The sequence below is a fragment of the Adiantum capillus-veneris genome, chromosome 13 (genome assembly GCF_014529385.1).
Source record: "Adiantum capillus-veneris isolate H3 chromosome 13, ASM1452938v2, whole genome shotgun sequence".
Lineage (NCBI taxonomy): Eukaryota > Viridiplantae > Streptophyta > Polypodiopsida > Polypodiales > Pteridaceae > Adiantum > Adiantum capillus-veneris.
Genome location: NC_140943.1, coordinates 145,016,910 through 145,029,244, shown reverse-complemented (window position 1 = coordinate 145,029,244; position 12,335 = coordinate 145,016,910). Strand labels below are relative to the sequence as shown.

The following is a 12,335-nucleotide window of genomic DNA, read 5'->3' as shown; positions in this document are numbered from 1 at the left end:
ACTTTAGTGATTGCTTGACCTAGCAAGTACTGCCCTACAAGGGTGACCCAAGGGGTCACTATTCCGGATACATTTCAATACCTGCAGTACAATACCCAACACAAGCATGCCTTAGCGTTTTTGCCATAGCTCAGCACCTTGGCGTTTTGCCCTCAATATCCATCCATCCACTTAAGCGTTTTCAGCCCTAAAGCCTCTGTTAGTACTCGCAATACCAAATCAGCCCTAGCGTTAGCAGTTTCCAGCCATAAACCTAGCTGTCTCGCTGTAGATCCAGAAGTAGCACCAGCATTTTCAGATTCGGCCCTCAGATTGACCAAGTTTTTTCAGTTTTCAGCCCACCCTCAACATCTGCCATAGAAGATCAGCCATAGCCTCATCAAAGGTTGCAGATCCCATCAACTACGCCATTTCTCGCTCTTAGCCTCGCAGATCCAAGCATCTACCGCCAAGTCCCATTAGCATCCGGCATCTAGGACCATTGCACCAGCATTTGTGCAATCTAAAGCAAATTTTGCCTTCTCTATAAGTAGTAAACTGGCCTCAGAGTGCCAAGTGTCACTCATTTGTGCATTTTCCCGCTTTAGACCCTCGGGTCTAAAAATATCTCACTTGCAGCCTCTGTTGACTTGGCCACAGAGTAACAAAATGATCCCCATGTCAAACTGCACGTAATGACGCGAAGACATTTTCAGGTCCCAAAATAGCAGTTCCCTAAATTTTAGGAGATGCTGCCATTGTATCTTTCTAGGTCATCCGACCCTCTTTGTACACTACGGCCACATCCAGAACTGAAATGTAGCCTCTGTAGCAAAGGATTCCACTTTGGCTAGTCAATGACCCCACTTGGCTAACCATAGTCCTTGTCCAACCTTAGTGCTCTCTTGCCCTCAGGCCTGGACTCCCTCTGGACAGTTCCACACTAGCTATGCAATGCAGGGCAGTTAGATTTCCCGAGGGGTGTTTCCAAAAAGTGAAAGTAAATAGATAATAAGAAAGAAATCAACAAAAAGGATAGATAGTAGTCACACGCTGGTGACACAGGCTCTGCGTCCAGAAGCTATGAAGAGTGAGGCCCTTCGGGCTCTTTTATTCTTACAAGGGATGCCCAAAAGCAGAGCCCCAAAATCCTCAAACTCAAAAGCAAAATAGTCTCAAAAGCAATTGTTCCCAAAAATTGCCAAAAAAGCAATCAGCACAAATTTCGGAAATTCCATACAGCCTGTCAGCGCAAAATCTGGGACTGTCCGCACAGTCTGCCACGTCAACATGTCAGCATAGAATCTAGAAATCCGTATTGCTGCCACATCATTGCATCGGTACAAATCTTCCGCGTCATCTTTCGCACCCGGGTGGCCGCATCATCAGTTTGTGATTACGATTCTTTCAAGAGCCGGGGGTATGTCACAAACTGATAACGTGGCATGGCCACCCGAGCGAAAAGATGACGCGACAGAATTGTACCGATGCAATGACGTGGCATCAGTACAGATTTCCGAATTCTACGCTGACATGCTGACGTGGCAGATTGTACAGACAGTCCCGGATTTTGCGCTGACAGACTGTACGGAATTTTCGTCAAATGCGCTGACTGCTTTTTTGGTAGTTTTTGGGAGCAATTGCCTTTGAGACTATTTTGCTTTTGAGTTTGAGGATTTTGAGGCTCTACTTTTGGGCATCCCTTGTAAGAATAACAGAGCCCTAAGGGCCTCACTCTTCACAGCTTCTGGACGCAGAGTCTAAGAGCGGAGGACCTTGCGAGAGTTGTACTTTGCTCAAAGATTAACATAAAAGAAATACCGAAAGGGGCGCCAATCTTTGGGGCCAATCTCTTTGGGCACGGAACTACGACGGGCCGTGTCGACCAAATTGAATTGAGATATTAAAGTTGTGAAGTAATTTAAGTGATTTTCTCTCGTGTCGCGACAGATTCTAGACTTGGGGTGTCCAAGTTTGTTACAGAAAACACGAGTAAAATGCCTTTTAAGTCTGTTGAGGAGATTGTGAAGCAACCACCAGATAGCCGATAAAGAGCACCACCGAAAGAGGAAGCCAGCAAGGTCAGCATTGAAAACTAGCGATGCAACCACCAACAAAGGAGGATAGGCGAACTGCTAGTGAAAATCCATGAAAGAGAGCAAGGAGATTGCAAGTCAACCACCAAGTAGCCACTAAAAAGCACCCTCAAATATGGATCTAGCAAAGTCGGCATTGAAAGCCAATAGGGCAATCACCAGCAAAGAGAAAGGGGATGGCAAGGATAACTAAAGGAGCAGCGCCAACAATGGGAAGAAAACCACCGTTCAAACGCAGGAGTGGAGGCTCTCGGTCCGGCAAAACCCATTAAGTTGTTGTCGTCAGAAGAAGGGGGGAAAGGGGGGGGGGGGGGGGGGGGGGGGGGAGGAGGGGGGATGTTAGAGTTCATTTTCCTATCTGGTGATAGCTCCAGAATGTCCCAGGAGCAGATTAGGGAGTGGGGGCTGTTTTGTGGCTGTGCCCGGCCAGTGGGGTTGTTCACTCATGTCGGGTCATGTCTAGCCATGTTTAGCTCCGGTTTTGGCTCTGTTCCATGGTCACATAGGCTCCTTGGGATCTTTTATCCCAGGCTCACTCTATTTTCCCCTCTGTCTCTCCTATTTATTCTTCCACCTATCCCCTATCTTGCATGGTCATGGGGCTGGTGGAGTGGGTCGAGGCAGGCTGCTGTCAGCCCTTTATAGGCAGCCAGGGGGGGTTTATTTCTTCATAGTGCAGATTAGCCCCAGTCAAGGGCGCCCTCTCCTGGGCACCCCAGGGGGAGCCAGCGTTGAAGAAAAGATCAACACTCGAGAAGACTAGGAATTTCTTTGGGGATGATCTCATCCTAGCACAAATGTGCACATGTAAGAGAAAATGTTGGAGATCAGAGCAGCCAGCCAGAAAGGTACAATTGCTTTCTACAAAGGTGCAAGAGTGGTGATCTTGGAGATGCACCACATGACGATAAGAGACCTATGGGACCAGCCTAAAATTAGTAGCGTGGAACTGTAACGGGTCACTGAAGCTTGATGTAGGTGCCTTTGAAGACAGCTTCAAAGGAAGAGACTTAATCTTCTATTCAGATACACCAGCACCGAGTAGCACCCGATGGAAGGTGACGAGATACCGTTGGGAGTCTATTAGTAGAGAGGAGGTGAGACCATGTTAAAGTTATATCCCAAGTGAATGGCCCAATGTGATCCCAATATTTATTTTGACTTAAGGTATTTATTTTACTTATTTGTCAAAGTTTGGGTAGGGGAATTTGCTAAGATGAAGGGTCTATAGGCCCGTTCCCGAGATACACTTTTTGTAGAGAAACGAGCGGATTCTATACATCATAGATATATAGACTTCTAAGAATGGAGGATCCATGGAGGCCTTTGTGAGAACTCACTCAAATCTTCATTGCGACTCTTCACGCACATGCGGCGACGTCTTTCCCCCATAGCCAACCCACAATGCGACGACATTCTGAGAGCATGCCCCATACCAGTTGGTATGATGATGAATGCAAAGCGATGAGAGCTTAGTTACACAGAGCGGTTTCTACTAAGGTGACCCCTCACTGATAGTCACGTATCCTCTTCGGACGCCTTGTGCAAAGGAAGAAGCGAGCATTCTTGGCCAAGCATGAGAGAGACATGTACCAACTATTCTTGAGTCAATATTCGGGGGAGGCCTCGAGGATGCTTCGGGAGTGTTCCTCACCTCTCCGGAGACTTGGGGAGAGTATGCAACCTCACTATACACCATGCCACATAAGGCCCCTTTGCCCAATACCCCACAGCCATGCCCACCCACTTGTACCTTCTTTACCATAGAAATGGTAAAGAAAGCCATTGACAAGCTGAGCACGAGGAGATCACACGAACATGACAGACTAGTTGTTGAGCACTTCATACGTGCCAGAGACACGATAGCAGATCCAGTACCTCTCATGTTTAACAGAGCTATGTATGAGGGATTTCCCGACACTTGAAGTATGTCCACAGTCATGCCAATATCCAAGTCTAGTGATCCCAATTTTCTGAATAACTATCGCACTATTATGTTTGGTCACTCATTGGCCTAACTCTATGCATCTATCTTGAAACATGAGATGAGCAGATGGGCACAGACACAAAGAGAGAGAGAGAGAGAGAGAGAGAGAGAGAGAGAGAGAGAGAGAGAGAGAGAGAGAGGATACGTTCCCCGAGATAGGCAGAGTTTTGAAGGAGATTTTCCACTGTGGATCATATATCATAGCTATCATTGAGGGTAGAGCATATGGGAGAAGGATATATTGCAGCTTTGTGAATTTCCGCAAAGCCTTTGACGAGATACAGAAAACCAAACTGATGTTGAGACTGCAGGCTTTAGAAGTATCTGGTGAGCTGATATGGGGTATTATTGCACTCAATGAGACTGTGGTTGGACAAGTACGAACCTCAAGAAGGTTTATCACAGCCAGTTCACTAGGGGTGAAACAAGGATTCCCACTCTCACCAAGCCTCTTTGGATTATATATTGATGAGATCTCGAACTACATTGGGAGCTCAGGAGGCAGAGAAGCCTTGTTGGCTGGCACTTGGATATCACTATTGTTGTGTGCTGATGATATTGTGCTTATAGCAAACTCCCTAGAGAGTATGCAGCAACACCTTGAGACTTTGCACACTTTTAGCAAGGGTGTTCAACACCACATCACAATGGGTCAAGAGATCAGCACTTGCCTTCTTATATGGACAGGAGACAGTGGAGTATGTGGATTCTTATACCTACCTTGGAGTGGTCTTTAGTGGGCATGTTTTCTCCTTGAGAGAGGGCAGTAGAGGCAAGGCTGACTAGAGCATGTGCATCATTGGGCCGACTAGAGAGGATGTTTGCACAGGTGAAGTTCCACGAGCTACGGACTAAGTTATGGCTTTTTAAATTTTGACACACTGGCCACATCAGCCATACTCCATGGAGTTCAGATATGGAGACCCAGATTAGATCAAGACGCACATATGAGGGATAGAGATCAATGAGACAACCGTTGATATCCAAGATCTCTAGGATGATTATGGCTAAGGCCCCAATCCCGCATGAGATCATCACAGCAAAGATAACGATCGTAGTTGAGGCCTTGGTCACAAACTACTAACGTGTCAACCATTGAAGACGAAGGGGGTTATGACTCCTTGATCCTAATCCTGACCAACCTACAGGTCCCAACCGAGGGGCCTAAAACCTAACTGAAGAAGAAACAGAAGAAGTTCCTACCAACTTACTGAAGCCGACTGAGTGTCCTAAAAGACTAAATGGGTTAGGATTAAAAATCCTAACCCAACCAACTTACAAAGCACTTGATGTTACATCCCCAGACATCGTCAGGATGGGTGTCTAGATAGTAGATACCAGCCATAAGAGATTCCTTGATACGGTTCACAATGATTTTGGCCAAGATTTTATATATAACCAACATACGATTAATCGGCCACCAATGCGAGAACTGCTCACAAAGCGCTTGTTTAGGCAACAACTTCAACAAACCCTCTTTCCAAAACATCGGTAAATTGTGTTTCGCCCACGCAACGTTCGTCATGTAAAGTAAAGGTTCTTTCAGAGGCTCCCGAAAGGAGATAAAAAATCCCACAGCGAGCCCATCCCAACGAGGCGAACGCCATCTTCCAAGAGCAAGCAATGCTTAGTGCAATTCCTTTTTCTGTAAAATCCACCTCCATGGCCAAAGCATCTTGAGGCAGGACAATTGAATGCATTGTAGATAATAAAAGTTGGCACACATGAATAACTTCAGCGGATACCATGGGGGGAGGGGCAAAATCATTCCTAAAATGAGACACCACGGCTTCCGCAAGCTAACCCTTTGAGGCTATCCAGGCTCCCGATCGGAGTATAACCCGCTTAATAGTTTGAGAAGCCCTTGAATGCATCCACGCACTCATCCCCCCCCCCCCGAGAGCAAGTCCTCAGAGGGCAACAAAACACTCTCCCCCTCAGACCGGCCTACATGGACACTCATTTATCCCATGGGATACGATGTGCTATAGATCAGATGCGCACATCATCGCACCAATTAGAGATTGAGACTGAGATTGGCAGATTTAGGAGAGTACCGGCAGAGGCCAGCGAAACGCAGTTAAACACGCTCCTCTGTAAGGGTCCTGACCAAAATTGAAGCTTGCATGTGCAACCCAGAAGCTACAAAGCCAGTATGGTCAATCCTCAGGTTGCAACACAAAGATTGAGCTCTACTTTCACCAAGTCAAAAGAGTCATCCCCTACATGCATGTTGAATGGGAGCTGTCACAAGCTGCATGTGTGCAGGCACAGAAAAAGAAGCTCCTGTGTATGTGTGTGCAATAGCACACATTTGAGTGCGTGCACACAATGAAAATGCCTTCTAGCAGCAGGCAGTGGGTGTACCAACTTCACAATAACACAACAGCATCCCACGAAACAATACAAGTAGAAAATTTGCAGGGGGCGCCAGTTAGATGGTGGTGTACCTTCAAAATTCGAAGCTATGCAGCAGGATACAAGCTGAGAGAGGAGTATAATAAAAAGCCAAGCCATGTGTGTAGATGTGATACTTTGGTTACTGCACCTTAGCGAAATTCACCATTGATGTCAACTCTGCAAGGAATTGAGGTTGCCTGTAGTACCTTCTATGCATAACCAAGCTCGTGCACATATGATTGCGGCAGCAAACATGAAGCGACATGGCCACTCAACAAACAGGCGATCAAATAGGCAACGAACCTCCTCCTTCCAGGTAGGTCGTACACTCACACAGACGCACGGTTTGATGATTCCCTTCATTTGCTCTGCATTAGAAAATTCTCTGTGGAAGAACTATTTGCTGCATTTTTCCCGCAAACAACTCTCTCTCACTCTCTCTCTCTCTCTCTCTCTCCTTTCTTCCACCTCCCAGCTACCTGTCAATTAGAGAGCAAAGCATACATGCCCCTGCACCCATAAACTTTTCCAGAATCAGCTGCACGATATGCAAATGATGGAGGAGAGCTCGCTTGTACTGCCCTGTGGCCGCGCACTTGGGTGGTACGGATTACTCTTCCTCAGCTTTCCGACCTCTGAGCCCTCCCTCGGAGTCCCTCTCCCCCCGTCTCTCTCTCTTAGCCCAGACAGCAACCTTCGCGCACAAAGAGGGTGAACATCTCTCTCTCTCTCTCTCTCTCCACGCAAAGGGGGTGTCGCGAGGGCTGTGGCATGAACCTCGAGTCTGAGTGCACTAGCCCGAGCTCCCTCTCTCTCTTCGCACCATGTCACATCATTGCAAAGCAGGGGAATCACAGATTCGCAGTCATCCTCTCTCTCTCTCTCTCTCTCTCCTCGGGTAGATCTTTTTCAGCTTTGACCCTCTTATGAGCCAAAGCTCCTTTTTGGCCTGCTAAAGGCCTTAGACTGGCGGAAGAAACAAGTCTTTGCAAATCTGCCATCACCTAGTGTGAACAGTGTGGAGGAGGAGCAATGAAAAAGCGAAGGGGGCTGAGAGAGGCCATCAACTCTTTCGAAGGGGGAAGGGGGGGTCGGAAAAAAAATGGAGTACCCGATGGAAGATTGCCTCAACTCCAACAAATCAAATTTCGCCATGGAACATGGATGTCCCTTTACATATCTCTTCTGTGAACCCAGCGTATTCACTAGTACGTCAAGCCATCCTCTCTTTCTCTCTTCCTCTTTATCGTGTGCATAAAGGTTTCTCTCAATTTTGGAGTTTAACCTTCATGTCTCAGATTTCGACAAGTATAAAGGGCCACCCCTTACACCATATTATGTTAGTTTAGATTAGATATGGGTAAAAGTTGTTCAAATTTGTTTGCTTGACAAGTGTCCCTTTAAAAGTTAAAGAGAAAGAAAGCATTTACTTTCAAATGCTATTTTCAAAAGCTACTTTTATTTTTTTGACATGCTTCAAAAGACTAGAGACCAAGGATTAAAGAGTCTCCATAGGAGTTTGATCCATATATGATGTGAAGTATTGATTCAATTTTTTGGCTTGCTAAAGGCCTTAGTAAGTATCCATATGGATTACGGTAGTCCATTTCACATGTGTCCTACAAGAAGCCTTAAAAGTCTTGAAGAAAAGACATCATGTCCTTTCAAATACTATTTCTCAAAGCTGCATTCGTTTTTTGGCCTGCAGAAGAAGGCCATAGTAAGGTGGGTGGATTTTGGGTACAAATTGTGGACCGTAGATGCAAGTTGATCGAATGGAGAACACATATACAATTGCTTGTTTTTTAATATTTTTACTAGGTTTTTGTGAAAGGTGTTGACATTTGTGTACCTCTTTCTTTAAAGAGGACCATTGAAAATTGGGTCACACAAAGTCTTTTTCGTCCTCTTCCACTTTTTTTTTGTTATTTTAGTTTGTAAAAAAATCATTTCATTTAAGAGCATGGGCTCCATTTCATTAAAAAAATTATTTTAAGAGATCCGAGATCACTGCTTGGAACAGAAGTCGGCTTCTATTCAGGAGTTCATGAGTCATGCGAAGCGGGGCTTTGCCATTCACTCTGGCAGTCTGACCTACCCCACATATGAAGCCATGATACGACGAGCCGAACGGACTTCTGGGAATGAAAGTAGAAAGAAAAAGAGCAACCTAGAGAAAAAGGATGCACGACCCAAGCTTACTCCTCAGGAGCGAGCTTGATTCATCAAGAAGGGGAAGTGCTTTGGATGCAGGGAACATGGACATATCTCCGCGAAGTGCCCTAAAAAGGCACACAACGAACAGAATGATAAAGACGACGACAGGCCTGAGAGTTCGAGAGCAGCTGAGGAACGTGGGAGAAAAGGCAGATAGAAAAGCAGAACTGGTACCACATGGCATGGGACCTGCACCTAATCTAATGAATGAAAGGACAAACTTTGCCACTTTTGGGACAAAGTGAAGGATCAGGAAGCTCTTTTGAAGGAGCCAAGGCCAACTTCTTTTCACTTGGAATTGGCGGCTCAATTTGAAATTACGCTCGACAGACTGATGCCACAAGCGGAGGTAGTTCGACTGGCACCTGGACATCTTTGTTTATTTGGACTGCTTTAGAAAACCTTAAAGAACAAAGCATTAGTAGTACATTCATAGAATTTTGATTCTATGATGTGAAATAATGTAATATTTTGATTTGTAAAAAATTCTTTTCATTTTAAGACTGTTGGGTATGCAAGCCCGGGTTCAGTGGCATCTTGGTCATCTGTCTGTGGGAACACCCTCATAGTGCATGCAGCTATAGACCACCGCTTTAGTGGAGTTTGCATGATACACATTTTTGCTTTATATATGTTGTAAGATTTTAGAAAGAATATGTCAATCAAAAAGCAGCGTGTTTTTTGTTCTTTTGTTGTATCGAATCTCTCTCTCTCTCTCTCTCTCTCTCTCTCTCTCTCTCTCTCTCTCTCTCTCTCTCTCTCTCTCTCTCTCTCTCTCGTTTCTCTGTAGGCTCTAAGCCATGGCCCCTCACCACCCGCAGGCACCCGCCATAGCATGTGCCTTAACATATGGTATTAGAGCCTGATGCGCTCTTGGAGGCCTCAGCTCGAAACGCTGCTTGCAAGAGGGGGAAGCTGGCTCGACGAGCTGCATCAATCTGAGCACAACCGCCAACAACATGATCGCCATGATGTAATTTAGAGCTTTCGACGCTAGAGTATTCCCCAACTCGGCCTCTATTTACTGCTCTAGAGCAAAACCATCGATAGCGTCGTCTGCAGAATCTCCATCGACATCTTCGTTTTTTTTTTCCTTTCCACACAATATTAAATTTTGGTTTTTTTTTTTGTCTTTGGCTTTTAAGCAAGCAGGCAATCACACAAAGCTAGAGTACTTTTCCGATCTAAGTACATTCAAAGCGTCAACCTCTCAAAATCTATTAATCTTTTTGGGGGCACATCAAAGCAAGGTTTATCAAGGCAAAGGTGTCATCTTGCACAACTTCTCAAAGGGCAATCTGCAACAAGTAGTTGGAGAGAGTGCAGCCAATAATTGACCAAACTTGAAGCACCTTGAAACCCCGTTTAAAGGTAGATCCCAACAAATGATCCAAGAATCGATGGAGGTATTTAGCATCGCGATGGTGCTAATAAGCAGGCAAGACGACATGTGGAAGAATGGTAGATCTTGGACAATGTTCACAATATTTGCGTGCAAGCACTCGGTACATCAACAAATGCTACACATGAAGATCTGCTTCGAGATTGCAGTATTAGTTTTCACAAATTATTTTACCAGTTTAGTGTCATAGATTTGTCCTCTTTTGTCTATTGTCAAAAACAATCATTTACTTTTCAATCAAAGCCTTGTTTTAAGTTATTGCCATGCCAAAATTTGTACAGGGTTACAGACATTGCCACAAATAAAAAGTAGTAAGACCGCCCTTTTGTTGTTTGGTCGGGTTCTGGTATGTCTCACACTGATGGTTGTTTGAGGGAAGTACACATACACACCTATGCTATAGTCAAGGGAGGGACTTCTACTCATGGTTTCAGGTGAATGGACTCTGCCATGGTCTGTATCAAGTCCATAGTCAGTGGTTTGGGCTTGAGGGGGGGGTTGTTGGGTGTGCATGCAGCTATAGACCACCGCTTTACTAGAGTTTGCATGATACACATTTTTGCTTTATATATGTTGTCAGGTTTTAGAAATAATATATCAATAAAAAAGTAGCGTGTTTTTTGTTCTTTTGTTGTATTGAAACTCTCTCTCTCCTCTCTCTCTCTCTCTCTCTCGTTTCTCTGTAGGCTCCAAACCATGGCCCCTCACCACAAGCACCCGCCATAACATGTGCCTTAACAAAGACCTCCTAAAAGTACATGATGTGAAATAATGTAACATTTTGATTTGTAAAAGAATCGTTTCATTTAAGACCTCTTAAAAGGACATTTCATGAAAATATTTTTTTATTTTTTATTCTTATTGAACCTACTTTTTCTTAAGAATTTGTTTCATTATTATCTATGCTTATTAGATCTACTTTTTAGTTTATAATGGGATCTCTTTATTTTGTTGTTTTTTATTTAAATTATTATTTTTATTTTAAATTTTTACTATATTTTATCTTAAAATGTTAATGTGATCTTTTCACCTTGTTTAAGTAGACCCATCGTAACAGACAAGGCATCTCTACTACTTCTTTATAGAGTTTCGTAAAAATAAGTGTCGTCTTAAGGATGATTCAAATTTTTTCATTTTGAAGGCCATTAAAAAACTCCCCTTTTCTTTCAACATTTACACAAACTTTTAACCTCACTATTTGTTGACTATTTCACCTCTATGTAGATGTGTGTGCATTTGTGTGGGGGGGCTGGGGACAAAGGGAAATTTCATTTCCCCTAATGTGCACTTTTCACCTTATTAATTGAGTGGAGTTTTTTCTGATATATAAACTATTCGAAATTATGGTTGGGTTCACGAGAGTCGATGAAAGACATTCAAAAAGAAATGCGCCTTTACCACGGAGGTTGTCCATTGGCACAAAAGGAGATTATACTTCTCTGGATCCACACAAAAATTAGCAAGCCTTCTTCCCCGCGGAAGAGAAATTCTACCGTCTACTTTTCAGCACGAAACGTGGACCGATGTGATTTAATTGAATCCAACAGCTACGTACTCAACAACACTACCACTACACTATAGCTCATTGCACATCAACATCATACATAAGAAATTTTATAGAGCTACCTACGTCCCTTGTAAATGAAGAGAGAGGTTGAAGAAAGAGTATGAGGTTTTTGCCGCCGACTCTTGTGAATTTAGCTCGTGTATGCATAATGAATAATATAATGTATATTTTGATTTTTATTTCTTTCATTATATTATGTTTTCAAATGATAATGTGCAATGTGCATCTTTCACCTCATTATTTAAGTGGGTCTTTTTTTAATATATAAACCATTTGTGATTATATATGTATAATGGATAATATAATTTTATATTAAAACATAATAAAAATTTCACATGATTGTAAGCACTCATTAAACTTACTTTCCATAAATCTCATTCCTCCCTTAACTTAGCAGGCCTTCGTGCATGTTCACCTTGTTTCAACTAACACCAAGGTATTGAGCCAGTTGGCTCAATTTGACCATAGGATCGAGATCTCTATCAACTCAATAGAAAAGTACTCGAGATTCCGCTCAGGATTTCGCATCCTTACGCAGGTGTGGATTTTGCTCAGCTTTTTAACGCTGCTACAAACGATCTGGTCACAACCCAGAATCATTATCAGTGCACCCGATTTTCACGTCCACAACCAATAAAAAAAGCACAACAAGTTCCTGCATGGTGTGTGACCAGGAAGGCAAAGCGG

General features: G+C 43.8%; 1 protein-coding gene across 3 annotated transcripts in view; it reads right to left on the bottom strand.

Moving 5' to 3' along the window:
- LOC147445014 (LRR receptor kinase SERK2-like) overlaps nt 1-7,368 on the bottom strand; it is a 76,692-nt gene extending 69,324 nt beyond the window's left edge. Inside the window, exons 1-4 of one of the 3 annotated variants that reach the window (XM_086527501.1) lie at nt 6,942-7,368; nt 6,766-6,830; nt 6,611-6,639; nt 6,513-6,546 (exon numbers count right to left, since the gene is read on the bottom strand). In XM_086527501.1, the coding sequence (XP_086383627.1) occupies nt 6,513-6,546; nt 6,611-6,639; nt 6,766-6,830; nt 6,942-6,982 (169 nt within the window). In that variant the 5' untranslated portion in view covers nt 6,983-7,368. Of the gene's footprint in view, nt 1-6,512 lie in introns of all 3 variants that reach the window. The other 2 variants (XM_086527498.1, XM_086527499.1) reach the window with 2 other exon arrangements.
- Between the last annotated feature and the right edge of the window lie 4,967 nt (nt 7,369-12,335).